The sequence below is a fragment of the Neovison vison genome, chromosome 5, assembly GCF_020171115.1.
Source record: "Neovison vison isolate M4711 chromosome 5, ASM_NN_V1, whole genome shotgun sequence".
Lineage (NCBI taxonomy): Eukaryota > Metazoa > Chordata > Mammalia > Carnivora > Mustelidae > Neogale > Neogale vison.
Genome location: NC_058095.1, coordinates 21,545,243 through 21,565,387, shown reverse-complemented (window position 1 = coordinate 21,565,387; position 20,145 = coordinate 21,545,243). Strand labels below are relative to the sequence as shown.

Below are 20,145 nucleotides of genomic sequence, written 5' to 3'. Positions count from 1 at the left end.
ATGCCTTCAAAATTCTCCTTGAAAATGATGTCCAACCCCAAATTCTCTACTACAACAATTAGTCATGAGCGAGGGAGAAAAATATTTTCAGACATGAAAGGTCTCAAAACATTGATCTCCTTTACACATTTTGTCAGGAAACCACTAGAAGGAAAAGTGAACAAGAAAAGGGAAAGCTCAGAATCTGAGAAATGGGGTCCCAGTACAAGTACACCGAATGCATGACCCTGAAGATAGCTGGGTAGCAAGTCGGAAAAACCAGTGTGAGAAGAGAGGATTCTTGAGTTGGATGTCTAGATGATGGATGAAAATAGGTGGGGATAGATGGAAATGATGGATTTTGTTTGTTTGAAAATGGTTTTGTTCACGTAAGAAAGAGGCACGAGAGACTAAGGTATACAGGAAAACAAGTTAGTAAAAATGTTAGAAAAATATTGATTGAAGAATAGAAAGCTGTACAAGAAAACATGGCATATACTGCCAACGTAATGATGAACAATATCCACTTAGTCATACTGGTGAGAAGACTGAACACTGGTTTAGCCAAATATTGTGGTAGAGCTACATTGGGAAGAGGAGAAAGGTGGTAAAGGCAAAACTCTCAACTTTCTTTTAACAGCACAATATATAATATGTAAAACTGGTAAATCAAGAAATACTGAATGAAGCATATTATTTAAAAATCTAGAGATAAAGATGACAAAGAAGAGCTAAAAGAGTTGTAAACAGTTGCTTGTGGAGGGCAAAGCTTGAGGTAGAAGAAGGGAGAGAAAAAGAGACCATTGTTTTTGTCTTTACTTTTATTTTATTTTATATTTTATTTATTTATCTAATTGACAGAGAGAGAGAGATAGCGAGAGAGGGAACACAAGCAGGGGGAGTTGCAGGGGAGAAGCAGGCTCCCCACTGAGCAGGGAGCCAGATTCCAGGACTCTGGGATCATGACCTGAGCCAAAGGTAGACGCTTAACGCGTAACAACTGAGTCACCCAGATGCCCCTTGTTTTTACTTTAAGCACAATTTAACGGTTAAACCAATGTGCATTCATTACTTCGATAAAAAGTAAAAATCTATTTAAAACTAACCAAGAGAAAAAAAAATCCCAATTGCATGTCGGAAGTTTCATTGTAAAATTTACAAATAAACTTGATACAGAATGCAGTTTAAAAAAATAGACACTGTGGTATCGCAGGTAAATAAGACTAGATGAAATACCCTAATGCTGGATAAATTATTATAAAATGCCTTTTAAATTCATATCTAAGCTCAAAAGAAAATAAAGGAAGTGGTTAAAAAAAGAAAAAGGAAAACACATAGAGTGAAAACATGAGTGGTGAGCAGACGTAGAAGTTTGAGCTGTCCCAGAAATATGCTCAGAGCAGAAACAGATTTTTCTGGTTAAGAGACCTGGTGAGGGATAAGATTTGGACCTGACCAAGTGTCATAGCTAAACTTGAGACCCCACTTAAAACTATATACCCCAAAGCCTAAGTTGTCAGTGGAAAGGATGAAGTTAGAGAAATTTCCACGCTGGCAAAGCACAGAAACAAGCATGTCATTCTGTTGCCAGTGGTACTGAGTAAAAATTCAATACTATGACTATTATTGATATTTGATAATGACTTATCATTATGCTCTTACTCTGATACAGTCTTGCAGTTTGAATTTATGCCCACTTAATCTGAAAACCCCAGTCTAAGAATTCGTTTAAGACATTTTTAGGTTGGGGTGTCTGGGTGGCTTGGTTGGTTAAGCGTCCAACTCTTATTATCGGGTCAGGTTTTTATCTCAAGAGCTCAAGCCCTGTGTTGGGCTCCATACTGAATGTGGAGCTTACTTAAAAATAAAAAATAAATTAAAAATAATTTTATTTTATTTTTTTATTTTTTAAAGATTTTATTTATTTATTTGACAGAGATCACACGTAGGCAGAGAAGCAGGCAGAGAGAGAAATTGGGGGAAGCAGGCTTCCCACTGAGCCTGATGCGGGACTCAATCCCAGGACCCTGAGATCATGATCTGAGCAGAAGGAGGGGCTTAACCCACACAGGTGCCCCTAAAAATAATTTTAGAAACATGTTTTCAGTTTGGTAATGCTTTATAGTACCCTGGAGAAATCATCCCATTCCTGGCCCTGCAGGACTGCTGAAGTTAAATTCCAAACCACATTTACACTCATAATAAAATAAAATAAACAACTGAGGAAACAAACACGTATGACTAAGAGCCATCATAACTATGTCTATAGAATAGAACATCAAAGACCAACGATAATGAGGTTGCAAGAAAGTGTATGCAAAGAAAGTGTGGGGTTTTTTTTTGTGTTTAGAGAAGTGAAAGAGAGAACTGGAAGTGTTCCAAATGAATAACTATTAAAAATGACTCAGTAAATTTCAAATAGAAATGGCAATGGAAAGGAAATGAATGAAGAGGATTAGGCGTGCACTTATCTAGATGAACTTATCTAGATGAACATCCCGGAACTGTTAAATCACTATATTGTACATTTGCAACTAACATAACACTGTGTGTTAATTATGCTTGAATAAGAAAAAGAAATGGGAAATACAATAACTAAAATTAAGAATTTTAACTGAGGGGATGCCTTGGTGGCTCAGTCGTTAAGCATCTGCCTTTGGTTCAGGTCATGATCCCAGAGTTCTGGGATCAAGCCTTGCATCAGGCTCCCCACTCTGGGAGAAGCCTGCTTTCCCTCTCCCACTCCCCCTGCTTCTGCTCTTGCTCAGTCTCTCTCCTTCAAATAAATAAATAAAATCTTGAAGAAAAAAAAAAAAGAATTTTAACTGGGGATTAAGCAACAGATAAGACACAACTAAGGAGGAAATAAGTAAATTGTAGGAAAAATAAAAGTTTATTGTTCTAAATGGAAGAGAATGAGATGGAAGGAGGGAGGAAGAAGGTGGGGGAATGAGAGAGAGGAAGAGAGAGGGAATTTAGAGAGAAACTCTGAGATACTTTTCACTGGAGTATCCCTAGAGACAATACTAATGGGGTAGAAGATAAGAATTTTGTAGAATGGGGCAGAAGGTAAGAATTTTCTGGAATGGATTAGAAACAGTCCTCCAATTCAAGAGGCAAAGTGAATTTAAGAGTCTACTTCTAGTCACATTGTAGTGATGTGGAAGAATACCAGAGACAAGGAGAAGACCTTAAAGCAGCCAGAGAAAATAGAGATCATCTACAGAGGAACCATAATTAGATGGTCAGCAGCTTCCACTAGCAACAATAGTGTCTTACTGGAATGATTGCTACAAAATGTATATTTTTTAAAGATTTATTTATTTATTTTAGAGGGGGGTAGGAGGAGCAGAGGGAGAGAGAAACTCAAGCCGACTCTGTGCTGAGACCTGAGCCTAATGCAGGGCTGAATCTTATATCCCATTATACCACAACCTGAGCTGAAACCAAGAGTTGGATGCCTAACTGATTGGCACCACCCAGATGCCCCTCTACAAAATATTAAGAAAAATATTTACCACATTAAAACTGAGCGCCAAGCAAAGCTGTCTTTCAAGAATAAGGTATGGATTCCAGGAAATCATGGCAATGGTTGCAGAATTTTTGAATCCTCACAAAGAAATCACACAGAACACTTATATATCACAAAACCAGAGACATGTATACAACTTTTTTTTTTAAAGATTTTATTTATTTATTTGAGAGACAGAGATCACAGCTAGGCAGAGAAGCAGGCAGAGGGAGAGGAGGAAGCAGGCTCCCTGCTGAGCAGAGAGCTCCATGTGGGGCTCGATCCCAGGACCCTGGGATCATGACCTGAGCCAAAGGCAGAGGCTTTAACCCACTGAGCCACCCAGGCACCCCTGTATACAACTTTTGTTACAAATCTAGCTGACAAGGTATTACCATGAAACCCAAAATGTAAGCTGGTAGAACAAATTACCATTAGCCACTAGACTTTTGTGGGAAGAAGAGGGAATCCAGAGGAACTTGAAGGGTCTGATTATTGGAGAATTATGGAAAGCCAACTGAAAAGGACTGCAGGTGCGTTGAAGAAGAACAGGTAGAAACTATAATCTGAAACTGGGTTTGCCTCTTGGTAGGTGGGAGCCAAGACACAATCAAGCCAAAGAAGAGGAAAAGAAAGGGTTAATTACTTGCAACAAGCCAGGAAAACACCATGGATATTTCCAGACAACAAAATTAGGGAAGTTTTAAGGTACATGTGTATTCATGTGGGGTTTGGAAAGGGAGAATTCAGTAAAGAGTTGGGGCAAAATCATCCTAATTGGACAGAGTCCAGGTTCTACTTGACTGAAGTCATGGGGTGGGGGGGAGGTCAGCATCACCAATTTGCTGTTCCAGGGAGTCCGGTGTTTGAGTGCTCAAAAGGGCTTAAATCCTGTAAAAAATGACTCAAGGATATGCATTAGGTCAATCTTTATTTTTGAAAAAGCCCTGGAAGTATTATCATTAATTTGTTGTCTCTGGTATGGTTAGGCTATTTCCTGGCCTGCTACAGACTTAGTTTCTACATTCCCATTATTCCTTAAAATCCTTAACTACTGGGATTTCCGCATGTTTTGATTCCAGTGTGTCCTAGGAAGTTTTGCAGGAAGTGTGCTTGGGCAAGGAGGGCTGGCACAGAATGGCTGGGGGCTAAAATGACTTCTCTTATGTTAAGAAAGCTATGACTCGACTTTCCTTTTCTGGGAACCTCTAACCCTATCTGCCTACAAAACTGGGAGAGTTTTGCCCATTCAGAAGTTGGTGAGTGAAAAGAATCTCGCATGAGCTCAGACGGAAACAGTCTAGACGTTGTGAATTCTCGAAACGGACCAGCTGTGTTTCCTTTCCAGAAGAGTGCCCCACCATGAGAAGAAACACCCGGAAGAAGAATTGAAACTGATCAGAAGAGGGTCAGCAGAGATGTAGAGAAGAGAAGGTCCGGATACAGTGGAGGAAAGAAAAAGAGACAAGAAATTTGAAATCAAGCCAATATATTTTTGAACTCTAGATGAAAAATGAGAAAAGGTATCTATGTGCAGTTAGAAAAGCTGTGTGGAACTATACTCATACCAGAGGTTAAGGAACGTGAAATGCCTATAAAAATGAGCAGAAGAAAAGGATTGAGGTAAAATCCCACAAAAACATTAGCACATAAAGACAAAAAAAGTAGGAGCTGAATTACATCTCTATAGATAAGGAGAGTATCCCAGAAAGACATGTCCACAAAACAGATTAAGATACAATGTACCACTTCAAAGTGATCTCAAATGCATTAAAAAATGGTGGTTGAAAAAAAAGTCAACACAAGCCATAATTAGGACACTTAGAAATGAGAAGACAGAACTTACTAGGAAAGGATTAGATTAAAAAAAAAAAAAAAAGCAAACAGAATCATTATACTGAATAAGATCCAAATACAGGCAATGAGAAGTTTAGGGGAAATCAGTTCCCAGAGAAAAGACGTATTCTGGAAATACACACTCTTCAGTCAAATGTTAGCCAATACAATTCAGTAGTATATTAAATAGCATCTTACTAATCCAAGGAGTATACATAGAAAATGAGGATGGTTATACTACGTGCATAAAATGTCATGTGACAAAATTCCTGTGATCATCTCAAAAGTACTAAAAGAAAAATATGGGCAATTTGGGCGCCTGAGTGGCTCAGTGGGTTAAGCCGCTGCCTTCGGCTCAGGTCATGATCTCAGGGTCCTGGGATTGAGTCCCGCGTCGGGCTCTCTGCTCGGCAGGGAGCCTGCTTCCCTCTCTCTCTCTCTGCCTGCCTCTCCGTCTACTTGTGATTTCTCTCTGTCAAATTAATAAATAAAATCTTTTAAAATAAATAAATAAATAAATAAATAAATAAATAAAAAAGAAAAATATGGGCAATTTTACCTATCTTGTTGGAATGGCAAAGACCTTTCTCAGCAGATGTAAAACTCTGAATCTATGATGGAAATTGATCTATATATAGATCAATATATTATAATGTATTATAAAATTCTGTGTGATGACAAAACATATTTAAAGGGAAAGAGAAACAGCAACCCATTTGCAACACCCAACAACAAATGGTAATTCACTCTTGTAATTAGCGTTTGCAGACCTTGGCTGTCAGAAGAAGGGATATGAGTTTGTGATTTTTGCTTCAACAACCTCCCCAGCTTGGTATCTGAAGTCCTCCTTTAGATGGCAACTGATTGCTTAGAAGCTCACCACAGCAAAAAGTACCCTTCAAGGATTGGAGAAAAACATGTAATTTTTTTTTAAATTTCTTTTCAGCGTAACAGTATTCATTGTTTTTGCACCACACCCAGTGCTCCATGCAATCCGTGCCCTCTCTAATACCCACCACCTGATACCCCAACCTCCCACCCCCCTACCCCTTCAAACCCCTCAGATTGTTTTTCAGAGTCCATAGTCTCTCATGGTTCACCTCCCCTTCCAATTTCCCTCAACTCCTTTCTCCTCTCCATCTCCCCTTGTCCTCCATGCTATTTGTTATGCTCCACAAATAAGTGAAACCATATGATAATTGAACTCTCTCTGCTTCACTTATTTCATTCAGCATAATCTCTTCCAGGCCCGTCCATGTTGCTACAAAAGTTGAGTATTCATCCTTTCTGATGGAGGCATAATACTCCATAGTGTATATGGACCACATCTTCCTTATCCATTCGTTGGTTGAAGGGCATCTTGGTTCTTTCCACAGTTTGGCAACCGTGGCCATTGCTGCTATAAACATTGGGGTACAGATGGCCCTTCTTTTCACTACATCTGTATCTTTGGGGTAAATACCCAGTAGTGCAATTGCAGGGTCATAGGGAAGCTCTATTTTTAATTTCTTGAGGAATTTCCACACAAAGATCATGTAATTATTAAAAGAACTCCTGAAGAACTCAGGAGCCCTAGAATTCTGCAGAGCAAAGGAAAATCATAGGTCTAAAGGCCATGGTGAATTCATAACTCTCCTTGAAAGGGAGAAGAGATTTAAGACTAAGTTCTGAGGATGGGGTATTTGCTTTGATCCTATGAACTCAACAGAATGTAAAGGAAACACACCCAGAATTTAATTTTACATCTGTTCCTTAGCTAAATAGATACACAGGGAATTCTGGTTTGTTTCCTTGGCAAGAAATTGTTAAAAAACAAAATTCAACGACAGAAAAGCAAGAGGTTTTTAGCAACAGAAAAAAAAAAAAAAAACCTAAAGGATTGTTACTTCCTCTTTTTGGGGGAAAGAGGAGAGAGAGCAGGGGGTTTTTTTTTTGTTGTTGTTGTTTCTATCATGCAGATGACCTCACCAGTAATGATCAGGAAATTTCAGATTGACTGTTAAAAGGTCACATTCCTAGAAAAGGTTGAATCTAGTTAAGTCTTGGTTTGCTGTTGTGGGGGACATATGACTTCATTATAGGCTTGGAGTTTCCTTCTTTCCTTTTTTAAAAATTTTTTCAACAAAATGATGACTTAGAGATAGTTGCTTTTCTTTCTGATCTTTAACATGAAAGCAGCCTTACCACAAAGTACAACGTATGCTCCCCATTCTACTGCAGGAGTACAACTCTGATTTCAATTCCAAGGGTGAGGGTGTCCCCCCACCCCCGACACCCAACAGTTCTTAGACACCGGCAACAATTCTCCCACACTCAATTCTGACACTGTCCACCTGGAGAGAGACAAAGGATTCAGTCCTGTTAGATTGCTCACTCTGCCTCCAACTGGTTCAGACCCTAGTCTCAAGTCTAGGTTGTCATTTGTGCTTCTAACCCACTGGCTGTTGGGTCAGAGGCTTTCTGCCAATCCCCTCCCCTCCTTGGTTTGATTAATTTGCTAGAGTGGTTCACAGAACTCAGAGAGACATTTTATTCACTAGATCACTGGTTTATTACCAAAGGAACAGTCATATGAAAGAGATGCATAGGACATGGTATGGGGAAAGGGTGTGGAGCTTCTGTGCCCTCTCCAGGTGTACCATTGTCCCCAAATCTCCACATGTTCATCAGTTTGGAAGCCCAGCAAACGCTGTCCTCTTGGGTTTTTTTTTTTTTTTTTAAAGATTTTATTTATTTATTTGACAGAGAGAGATCACAAGCAGGCAGAGAGGCAGGTAGAGAGAGAAAGAGGAAGCAGGCTCCCTGCTGAGCAGAGAGCCCGATGCGGGACTTGATCCCAGGACCCCGAGATCATGACCTGAGTCGAAGGCAGCGGCTTAACTCACTGAGCCACCCAGGCGCCCTCCTCTTGGGTTTTTATGGAAGCTTCGTTACATTGGTCTGGTTGATGAAATCATTGGCCTTTAGTGATTGAACTCAAACCCCTCCCAGGAGGTGGGGTTGGGGGTGGGACTGAAAGTTCTAACCCTCTATTCACAGGGTTGGCTCAACTGACAGCCATCCCTCCATCTTTAGTTTCTTTATAGGTGGTCCGAAAGTCACCTCATTAACATCACAAAAGAACCTTGCTAGCTCTGGACATCTTGGAAACTCCAAGGGCTTTAGGAGCTCTGTGCCAGGAATGGGACAAAAACACATTTCTTATTACAAATCACAGTATCACACAATGAAACATCGATCCCCAAGAAGTGTTTTTAAAGTCAGTGTGTTCTGAGCATACCGGATCAGCAGGGCTGGCTTCATCAGCGTGAAACCTGTGCATGATACAAGGTCTCCTGTTCAGAAGGAACCCACATTTGATTTAGTGCTTTTCTGATGCCATCTTGGTATTCTTTAAAGATTTATTTATTTATTTTTTATTTATTTATCAGAGAGAGAGAGAGGGAGAGAGAGCGAGCACAGGCAGACAGAATGGCAGGCAGAGGCAGAGGGAGAAGCAGGCTCCCTGCCAAGCAAGGAGCCCGATGTGGGACTCGATCTCAGGACGCTGGGATCATGACCTGAGCCGAAGGCAGCGGCTTAACCAACTGAGCCACCCAGGCGTCCCGCCATCTTGGTATTCTTAATAATAGCAGTCTGCAGTTTTCCCTTCCTGCCTCAGCAGCCTGTAGCATAAGCAATGCCGAGGTGCACAGCCTTCTGATGCATCCATCCTGTGGAGTTTGCCGAAACTGAAAGCAAGTTTAAGTATGTCTGTGACTGAGTGAGTAGGATTTCCGACAACCCTGAGAGTTGTTCCACTCAAATGAATTTGTTTCAGATGCAGAAAGAAGGCAGTGGTGTTCTAAGGAACAGGAACTACCAAGGAACCTTATCACATACTCTTATATTCCTATATGGGCCAAACACTTAGGCTGCAAACAGTGATGTAGAGGAATAGGGCAACCCACACCATCTTTTCCTGTCTTTTTAATCATGTATGCCAACGGTGGATAGTGTTGGCAGAATGTGAGCAGATAAAGGAGTGAAAGAAAATCTGTTGCGTTGGTTTGGTGCAGTGTTTCCACTGTTTTGGCAAAAGAACAAAATACAGATGTTTGTATAGGGGCCAACCAAAGGCAGGGTGCCTCAAAATATGCCACTTTGGCGTACTGGCTATTTTATTTTATTTTAGTTTTTTTTAAAGATTTAATTTATTTGAGAAAAAGTAGTGAGTGAGAGACAGAGAGAGACCACAAGACAGGGGAGGGTCAGAGGGGAGAAACAGTCTCCCTGCTGGGCAGGGAGACTGATGTGGGGCTCAATCTTGGGACTCTGGGATCATGACCTGAGCTGAAGGTAGGTGCTTAACCGACTGAACCACCCAGGTGCTCCTGGCATATTGACTATTTTAAATAAAAGCTACTTAAGGGATAACTTGTATAAGAAGGACATTCAGACCTCCTCTGTCCCCCTGAAAGCGGGAAATAAATCTCCCGTGTAAAACATACTCTATATTAAGAGGTAAAGAGATGTCCTTATTACCGAAGATGGAAAATTTAGAGCCAAGAAGGTTGTATAAAAAACTCTTGTGGGACGCCTGGGTGGCTCAGTTGGTTAAGCAGCTGCCTTCAGCTCAGGTCATGATCCCAGCATCCTGGGATCGAGTCCCGCATCGAGCTCCTTGCTCGGCAGAGAGCCCCTCTCTCTCTGATAAATAAATAAAATCTTAAAAAAAAAAACAAAAAACAAAAACTTGGGCACCTGGGTGGCTCAGTGGGTTAAGCCTCTGCCTTTGGCCCAGGTCATGATCTCAGGTTCCTGGGATCCAGCCCTGCGTTGGGCTCTCTGCTCAGCGGGGAGCCTGCTTCCCTCTCTCTCTCTCTGCTTGCCTGTCTGCCTGCTTGCGAACTCTCTCTCTCTCTCTGTGTCAAATAAATAAATAAAATCTTTAAAAAACGACTGCCTCCGGCTCAGGGCGTGATCCTGGAGTCCCGGGATCGAGTCCCACATCAGGCTCCCAGCTCCATGGGGAGTCTGCTTCGCTCTCTGACCTTCTCCTCGCTCATGCTCTCTCTCACTGTCTCTCTCTCTCAAATAAATAAATAAAATCTTTAAAAAAAAAATAAAAAAAAAATAAAAAAAATCTTTAAAAAAAACAAAAAACAAAACAAAAAAACTCTTGTTACTTTTTAGTGATTTACTACCACAGCCCGAATTCCATTTAGAAGTGAAGCTCTCGGGGCGCCTGGGTGGCTCAGTGGGTTAAAGCCTCTGCCTTCGGCTCAGGTCATGATCCCAGGGTCCTGGGATCGAGTCCTGCATCGCGCTCTCTGCTTGGCAGGGAGCCTGCATCCTCCTCTCTCTCTCTGCCTGCCTCTCTGCCTTCTTGTGATCTCTGTCAAATAAAAAAAAAAAGAAGAAGAATTGAAGCTCCCAAAGCTATATTTTCTTTCTCCTGTCAATTGCTTACAGATTTAATTTTCTCTTTGTCTAAAAAGTATAAAAACTGCCTGCCTGGGTCATGTCTTTGGGTCTCAAATTCATTATTGGGTCTCTGTGCACATGTGATAAAACTTTGTTTTTTTTCTCCTGTTAATCTGACACATGTATATTAATTCTTGGTCTAGGTGGAAGACCTTGAAGAGTCGAGGAAGAATTTTTCGTTCCCTTCACATGTATCAGCTACAAAATATGGCTTGTGTTATTTTGGTGATTCTGTGTACAAATTAAATGTCCTTATATTTGAATTTTAAATGGGTATGTCCCAATATAAAAAAGAATGGCAAAATTTATGCCAATAAGTGTACATTTTAATTTTAATTTACTTAGAATGATATTAAATGGCAAATTTAAAAATCATGACAAGTAGAGTGCATGACTGCAGAAGAAAGGAAAAAACTTTATATTTTAGTGCCTTTAATGACACTTTATCCCTCTGATTTTTTAACGAGGGACTCCACATTTCATCCTGCACTTAGCCCAGCAAATTATGCAGTTGTCCTGTACACTGCATATTTGGGAGATTATTTTCCCATGAGTTTTTAGTATTTGCTTCATCTGATGCCTTTTGACTCAAGATTTGGTAAACATACCATCCTTTGTCACTTCTTTAACTCCCGTGTGGCTGTTGCATTTTTGGGTAGAAGTCCCACCTTCTCTAGAGCTTCTCAGAATCAGGCCACATACTACAGAAATAGGAGAGCTGCTCTCCTTTTAGGGAATTTAACATTTGTTAGGACTCCTTACCCTACATTTTGATCCAGAAACATAGAAAGACACAATAACTGTGAATATCAACCTCATGAGATTTTAAATTCTAGACCAGGTGTTGGTGGGCTGAATCTGGTCTGTTACCTGTTTTTGTACAGCTCAGGACCCAAGAATGGTTTTCACATTTATAAATGGTTGGGGAAAAAATCAGAATAATAGTTCATAATACATCAAACTTAGTTGCAGTTTGAGTTTCAGTGTCCATAAATAAGGCTTTATTGGGACATGGTCATGCTCTTTCATTTATCTATGTCTAGGGGCTGTTTTCTGTGATAAATGTCTTAGCCAAGTAGTTGAAATAGAGACATTATGGCCTGCTAACCCTAAACTAGTTGCTGTCTGGGGCTCAACAGAAAGTCTACTCTAGGAAAAAAAAGTCATTTACATGAGGCTCATTGCTGTGGATCTTTCCAGAGTTAATCCTGATCGTATGGGGAACAGTATCCTGGGAAATATCCAGATCCCCGGAAGAATTTGATAAACTCATCGGTAAAATACCAGGAATGCGCCATCTAGTGATGGGATTTTTTAATCACAGGAGAATTTCTGATTTTTCCCCCAGATTATTTGCCCATGCAAAATGGTGAGTTAATTACCTAGTGAATATTAATACTTTAATGCCATGTGCTACTGACTATTATTTAAAACTAGAGTGAAAGGCAATGAAAGTAGATTCCATGCATGTATGCCCGTGAATGAGATGTAGAAAAAAAAACTCAAATAATTGCTTATTAGTTATAGGTAAATGGAAATGAGTACACAACCACTTTTTTATTTATTTGAAAACAAACACCCAAGAATCTATAACAGTTAACCAAGAAAACAGGTATTTTTGCTAAGTAACATTGGTAAGGGTAGAAATGTTTATTTTTTTGTTTTGTTTTGGTTTTTCTTCTCCTTGATATTTAGAATAATGCAGTTGTACAGGATCCTTTTTCCCAGATTGTTCTTTTCTCAATGGCGACTAGAACGGAACCTTTTGCTCTGTTTTACCACTGGTCATTTTAGATGTCTTTTCTTCAATGGAGTGAACTCTTGATGAAAGAACTTTACCACGTTGATCTATCTCTTCAACCACTGTCTTTACCAGTGTGGTTTTGGATAATTCTAGAAACAAAACACCTGTGAATACACATATTCTAGCTAAAAGATTACATGAGGAAGAATTCCAGTGCTGGTTGTGATATAACATATTATGTACACTTTGGTTAGAGCATGTACAGATTTATCATAATAGTCTGGGATAGTTTTATCCACTTAAAATAATATTTTAAGTTCAGAGCATTTGAATTAAAATTACTTAATATAGAGCATTGTCGTTGCCACAGTATATGATTGTCATTAATGGGAAAGTACTAGCAGTAGAAACAGAACTCGGTTTTATTACCTTTAGGTGAATTCCCTGAGGCTCCTGATCCAAAGCCCTTTGATTTGGAGCATGAGCTGCAAAACAAAAACAAAAACAAAAAAACCAGTTTATTCTTTACTGTTTCAGATTACCACTTAAGAAATATTCATTGAGTCAAAGGATGGACATGAACTCAAGGAAACTTTGTACGCCAAAAACAGATCCTAGTTTTCTGTAAAGGAAAATATTAAAATTTTGGGGTAAAGGAGGAGAAAATAATTAAATGTCTTCTAAAGAGAGAATATAAATAACTTTGTTTTCATTTGATTTGTTTTTTAAACCCAAGGATTTATAACCCAAGGAGAATATATATATACATATTCATACACATATGTAATATAGTCTATATACACATGTATGAATATATACTTTTTAAATGAAATTAATACTTTTTTAGAGACAGAGAGAGGTGGGGGAGGGGCAGAGGGAGCAGGAGAGAGAGAGTCTTAAGCAGGCTTCTTGTCCAGTGGGGAGCCAAATGTGGGGGTGAATCTCACGAGCCTGAGATCAGGACCTGAGCCAAAATCAAGAGTTGGATGTTTAACTGACTGAGCCACCCAGGGGCACCTCCTTTTTTTTTTTTTTTAAGTGTTTTGTTTATTTAAGTAATCTCTACACCCCTGTGGGTTTCGAACTCACAACCCTGAGATCAAGAGTTTCATGCTCCTGGGGGAGCATAGAGATTCTGGGGGGTTGTATAGAGTGCATTTATTTCAAAGCAGCAATTATATTAGGAACAGAGTGAAAGATGGGTAAAGCCTGGTGGGGGGTAATCTCGAAACCTACAATGATTAACATGGATACGGAATGGCGTCTTCTGGGGGGACGACTGGGGTCATCCGAGGCGGATGAAGAAGGGGCTGTGATGTAGAAAATATGGCAGGGCTGACCGCAGAGGGAAGAGGTGGACACACTTCTTCCCTGGAGTGGGAATTTAGAACAAAAGGCTTGGAGGCATGGAACACGGAGGGACAGTCCATGGTTGTGGTTTAAAATAGGTAACAACCTATTCAGTAAAATACCGGATTTTCAAATGGAATTACTCACTTCCCATCTCCATCAATCAGGCGGCAGTAGGTCTCAATCTCCTTTTCCAGGTGGACCTTGATGTCGAGGAGCTGCTCATACTCCAGCTTCTGGCCCTCCGTCTCGGTTCTGACCTGGTGCAGCTGCTCCTCCAGGGCCCCGATCTGAGCCTGGATCTGGGCGAGCTGCGCACAGTAGTTGCCTTCGGTCTCGGTCAGGGAGCACTCCAGGGAGTGTTTCTGAGGACAGGGGATGTCACAGCAAGGATGAAGCCACTTACTTTGAGGACTAGGCAGAGCTTCTCAGCACACAGCAGCCCTGTTTCCTAGGTGAGTTTTGGACATCTGTGGGGCTCATCACAACCACACAGGAGGTGTAGAGGAAGGGGAAGTCGCAGGCATTTCCCTGGGAGGGGGTCTGGCATGTTGGAGGACCTGATGTGGCATAAATGACCCTTCCCATGAGACTTTTGACTCTTCCAACGGACTTCCATGGTATTTAGGTAATATTTCCTATCATGATGAACCTACATGTTAAAACTCTCTTTGGGGGATAGTGCAATAAGAAATCATATTAGAAATTTTATATATTGAAGTTATGTATTTATTTTTGGGTTGGTTTTTGTTTTTCAATCTTATTCTGCTCCTGTCTCCAGAGACCTACCCCACCACTGCTCCAAGGCCTTGCGTGCTGCCTTTTGTTTTTCTGCTCTGTCCTGATTTGCGTGTTGTTATTCAAAGGTCTTTTATGAAGTACTTGAGATAGAATGAATGCCTTAACAGGGGTGGGCTTTCAACACAAGAGATATGTTTCACAGCACAGTACAGGTCATTATTTCCATACTACTCTTATGAATGTTATACCTCCTCATTTCCCCTTGCACAGTCTGTCATCTGTCTCATCATATGATGCTTGCTTCAATTAAAGTAATTTTCCTCTCCTCTCATTATAGATGAATACCTCTGGGTGGTTATTACTTCTCCTGATATTAGTAATTATCCAAGTGTCCACCCCCATTCACACTCTTTCAGTTTCCTGTTCTTGTGTGGAGCCACTCCTGATCTTACCTTATTTAAAATAAAAATTTATTTGTCAAGGGAAGGGTAAACCTCGGTCTCTCTCATTACATGTTCTGAGGTAGCTGGGCCCAAGTGTTTACATATTAAGTATTTTTCATTTAAAAATACTTTTAGTTTTCCCTTTTATTGCACTTACGGCATTATAGTGGTTTTAAAAATTTTTTGTATGACTAAATACATCATCTATTGACTTCATTCTAGGATAAAGAGGGAGTTATAAAATATTCATCATAACAGGTGGACATGGTGTTTGATGGGGCTAAGAACCACTGGCTTAATAAATAGGCCAATTGGGGCGTTACATGGGTGGTGCTGGGCTCTCCAGGGCAAAAGAGTGGAAGGTGAACAGGACGGTAACGGGGAGGAGGAGGCCCCAACCGGAAAGACATCAGTGAGGTGTGTGCTCTGCTGTCCAAAACTTTAATTTTTCTGATGATGTATCCTCATATGGTATTCATTTTATTCCTTTTTTTTTTTTTAAAAGGGGTTGGGAGAGAGAGAGAGAGACTCTCAAGCAGGCTCCCCGCCCAGCACAGAGCCTGATGAGGGGCTCAGTCTCAACCCTGAAATCATGACCTGAGCCGAAATCAAGAGTTGGATGCTTAACTGAATGCGCCACCCAGATGCCCCTGGTATTCCTTTTTAAGTCTGCAAATACTCTTCTTAATCGGAGGGCACAGCATTCCTATCTCTACAGCCTTTCATTGTAAGGTTAGCTTGTAGATAAGGAAGGAGGACAGGATGAACGTGCAAGTTTGCATACTAAGGAAGCACAGGAAACGTTTATATTACACGTGATTTGTGTACTAAACCAGAGAAGATTCTGGTTAGAATCCATCTATGACAAAAGAATCTCAAGCATGGCAGTTCGGTTCTATGCCACCTGTTTTCTAGAATTCAGTTATGTTGTCTAACATGGGCTTTTTGTGTGGTTCCTCTCCTGAGCCCGAACTATGGTACTCCCAGCTGCACTGAATGAACTACTTTCTAACATCATCTCCTATGTGAATACGCTTCCCTTTTGATCTGGGAACTCAGGAATTTATTTCCTTCGGCGTAACTCAGAAATGCAAGGGCAATCTGTGCTCAGGAATAACAGCAGCAGGCAAGGGTCCTTGGGGTTCTAGTTGCAGGGAAGCAGGGAGAGAGGCAGGGGAAGGCTTGGGTTACCAGCGAGCAGTGGTGATGAGGGTCAGGACGAGAGGGGCACCCTTGTTAAGTTGGGGGTTAGTCAGTGGCCAAAACAATCTCTAATCTAAACATGATATGGTAAGAGAGCACTGTATCTTTTTAGAGGGACTGAATCAAAATGGTCTTCATGTAGTTCTGAGTCTTCCTTACCTTCTCTGCTTGCTGCACCTACTTGTATCATAATGGCTCTTTTCTTTGGGTCACAACTTTGTGTCCTCAGGGATCAAGAAACTCCTGATGGGGATGGGAACTGTTGGGCCACTGGTATTTGCGGTAATTCTCAAAATCAAGCTTTTTGGGTGCTGTTAGCTCATACCCCAGAAGGGAAGCCATTTTTAGTCCTGGATTGTCTCCATGGTAACCTCTGAAATAGTTGGGAGTAGGTGCCAAGCTGGCTGGGTGCCCAGCTCTGGAAGGTGGGTGGGGATGACGGGGCTGACAGGAGCTCATAGGGATTCAGATAGGTACCCTCCTTTCCTCTCTCTGTGTGGAAAGAACCATGTGGCATGAATTGGCCTTCATCAATCCTAGGAGATGCTGGCGACCCTAGGTCTGCCTCGTGTGGCTGCCTGACGGTGTCCTGACACTTAATTTTCAGGCGGGGTAATACCCCTGCTGCTTGTTCTGCAGGCTGAAGAAGGGACAAGGGACACGGAGCAGAGGCCAGGAAGGAAATCCTCAGTGACCTCAGGAAAAAAGACACGCTCTCTGTCCGTCTCTCTTTCCGAGAGTCTCAGTGTCTGTCTGCCTTGCTCTCTTCTGCTCTAAGTATTTGGAGGAGACGCTCTAACAGGGAAAAAGAGGGTTTTCGTGAGAGTCACAAAATGCAGGCTGACCCGCGCTCTTGCCTACCATTGCCAGGAGGGACTGCAGCTCGATCTCCAGGGTCTGCAAGCTGCGCTTCATGTCGGTCAGCTCGTTCCTGGCCGAGGTGGCCGCGCCCGCGTGGTCGGAGATCTGCTGCTGCAGGGTGGCGCTCTGCAAGGCGGGGTGCGGAGGGGTGAGCGTGCCTGCACCCCAGCCGGCGGGCTCGGGGGAGGCGGGGCTGGGCGCGCGCCTCACCTTCTCGTTGAACCAGGCCTCCGCGTCCCGGCGGTTCTGCTCGGCCAGGGCTTCGTACTCGGCCCGCATGTTGTTCAGCAGGACCGTGAGGTCCACCCCGGGTGCCGCGTTCATCTCCACGTTCACGTTCCCTCCGGCCGCGCACTGCAGAGCCTTCATTTCCTGCAGGGACACGTGAGCGGGACTCGAGGGCAGTTTATGGTCAGGACGCGCAACTGCTCTTCCGCGCTCCTGCCTTTCCAGCCCTCTGCCCTGCGACTCTTCCATCCCCCTATTTCTCTTTTCATGTTTCCTGGCCTTCCCCCCCCCCCCCCCATAATTCTCTCCTTTTAGGCTTTTCTAACCGGTCACGGGGTGTTTCCCGAACATTTTCATCCATTGTTTTGGAGACTATTTTGGGGATAGTCATTTTTTCCCCCTCTAAAGGGTTTGAAGCTGCGTGGTATAACGTTGTCAAGGAAGGGGTTTATTACTGTACAGGGTTCCACATTCAAGTAAAGCCAGTCTCATTAAGTGGAGAAAACAGTGACATCTTTTCCTAGTCAGGTCTTTTGTGGGAAGGTGGATGGCAAAATGGCCTTTTATGAATGACAGAAATAATATAGTGCAAACAAGGACGGGTGTATCAATGCCAAAGCAATGCACCATTTTTATTTATTTATTTTTTAAAGATTTTATTTATTTATTTGACAGAGAGAGTGAGATCACAGGTAGGCAGAGAGGCAGGCAGAGAGAGAGGGGGAAGCAGGCTCCCCACTGAGCAGAGAGCCTGATGCGGGGCTGGATCCCAGGACCCTGAGATCATGACCTGAGCTGAAGGCAGAGGCTTTAACCCACTGAGCCACCCAGGTGCCCACAATGCACCATTAAAAAAAAAAAATTAGATTGTTCTATCAGGCTAAAAAAATGGAAGAGTGCCGATCAAATGGTTAATACTTATAACCTTGGGGGATGAGGTTAGAAGGGCAGAGAGCGGGAGAGAGAAAATTCTTTCTTTGTATGCCTTGGCATTGTTTAAATTATTATAACGAGCATGAAATACTACTGTAAGTTAATGAACCTCTCCCCCCCCCAAGTATTAAAAATGTACAGAATCGCGATTTGATTAGTGGTTCAGCTTCTCCTACCTCTTCATGGTTCTTCTTGAGGTACCTCATCTCTTCGCTCAGGGACTCGTACTGCAGCTCCTGGTCGGTTCTGCAGAGTGTGAGTTCGTCCAGGACTCGCCGCAGCCCGTTGATGTCAGCCTCCGTGTTTTGGTGAAGGGCGAGCTCATTTTCGTACCTTGGCGGGGCATTAAGTGAATTTCAGCCCAAGTTAGACAACCTCAAGAGGGGAGAGGAGTAAAACCTCCGTCGCTTTAAGGGGTTCATTAGAAAATGAATTGGGACTCCGAATGTTATAAAAGCATACAAGGAACACCTTCCTCCACTCCTTTACCCATGCTCTGCAAGGAAATTGACTGTTATTTAGTGACACAAATTCTGATAGCAGATCCCCATTAAATAAAAATATGCCATTTTAGAATTTCATCTTAGTGCTTGGCATTCTTCCAGGCAGGCGTAGAAATGAAGTGATATTTTGTCCCGAAAATGTAATAAATATATATAAATTGTGAGTATAGCTGATTGTAAGAACATGCCTTGTGTCATAGGGCATTGTCATAACATGTGTTACTTCCTTTAATCTTTTATGGTTTATTCTACTCGGGGTGAAATTGAAATTTTATTTAGCATATTAAAATTGACAGGAAAATTTTTCTAGAGAGTGACTGTTTTCTATCACTTACTTTAGCCGGAAGTCATCAGCAGCCAGTCTGGCATTGTCAATATGCAGAATTACATTAGCGTTAGCAGTAGTGGAAGAGATAATCTAGAAGAAACCAAAAGGGAGGACGCAACAAATAAGCCCGTTCTTAGAATTTATCTCAGGAAATGAAACATGTGACACGATTCACTTTTGCATAAAAAAAATCTTATTTCCTTAAGTGACAACTGAAATATTTAAAATTTTCATTTTGAAAAATGACAAATGTGGTTATTTCTCACCTACTCATGTAACTTTTAGAATGCAACACTTTCTTATCAATGTATATATTTCAAAACTAGTAACATTCAAGCTGCTTGAAATTCACGCATTAAAGTACTTATTTTTGACTAACAGGAAGAATGATTTGTGAAAATAATTAATAAATAAATAGGAACATAAATGACAGATAACAGTTATGAAGCATTTCCTGTTTATATTGTTTATGTTCTATATCTTTTGCTAGGTAGTTCTTAGTTTTAAATACTTTCATTGTTTTCAGTATTTTCAGATTTGTGATTTCTCACCTTATTCTTAAGATCTTCGATGATTAGGTGGTATCTACTATAGTCATGATCAAGTCCACGGCAAGATCCTGGTCCATACTTATCATACCAACCCTTGATTTTCCTCTCTAGTTCAGCATTTGCCTCCTCCAGAGCTCGCACATTATCCAGGTAGGACGCCAAGCGGTCATTAAGATTCTGCATGGTCACCTTCTCGTTTCCAGACAGAAGTCCCCCTTCACTTCCAGCAAAGCCAGAACAAGCAGCGTTTCCAAGGACACCACTAGCATGGTTCCCCCCAGGAACACTGCCCAGGCCCCCTCCCAAGGCACAGGAAAATCCACTTCCAGCAACAGAGCTGCCACACGCATTGCTGCCCACAAAGCCCGAGCCTCCACTGGATGGTCTGATAGATCCAGTTCCAGACCATAAGCGAATATGCCTGGACCCACTAGAAAATCGGAGAGACATGATAGAATGAGCGGTGTT

At 41.7% G+C, this 20,145-nt stretch overlaps 1 protein-coding gene and 1 long non-coding RNA gene across 3 annotated transcripts in view; one reads left to right on the top strand and one right to left on the bottom strand.

Moving 5' to 3' along the window:
- Positions 1-14,106, top strand: part of LOC122906275 — a 19,651-nt gene extending 5,545 nt beyond the window's left edge. The window contains exon 3 of one of the 2 annotated variants that reach the window (XR_006384529.1): positions 14,084-14,106. This is a non-coding gene — a long non-coding RNA (uncharacterized LOC122906275). Of the gene's footprint in view, positions 1-4,838; positions 5,350-14,083 lie in introns of those variants that run through there. The other variant, XR_006384528.1, reaches the window with a different exon arrangement.
- On the bottom strand, positions 12,470-20,145 carry KRT28 (keratin 28). Its single transcript, XM_044248018.1, has 8 exons — positions 19,678-20,145; positions 19,134-19,216; positions 18,472-18,628; positions 17,345-17,506; positions 17,135-17,260; positions 14,034-14,251; positions 12,966-13,021; positions 12,470-12,685 (listed from the first exon to the last, which is right to left on the bottom strand). Exons 1-8 carry the CDS (start codon positions 20,125-20,127, stop codon positions 12,543-12,545), a joined length of 1,395 nt encoding a protein of 464 aa, XP_044103953.1. The 5' UTR covers positions 20,128-20,145; the 3' UTR covers positions 12,470-12,542.

What these genes read in the sequence shown, in the direction of transcription:
- KRT28 (XM_044248018.1), bottom strand. Translation starts at nt 20,127, where the DNA reads ATGTCTCTCCGATTTTCTAGTGGGTCCAGGCATATTCGCTTATGGTCT. An exon ending in CTGATTGATGGAGATGGGAA is followed by an intron (nt 13,022 to 14,033) that starts GTGAGTAATTCC and finishes TTTGTTTTGCAG; the next exon opens with CTCATGCTCCAAATCAAAGG. An exon ending in CTCAGGGAATTCACCTAAAG is followed by an intron (nt 12,686 to 12,965) that starts GTAATAAAACCG and finishes TTTTGTTTCTAG; the next exon opens with AATTATCCAAAACCACACTG.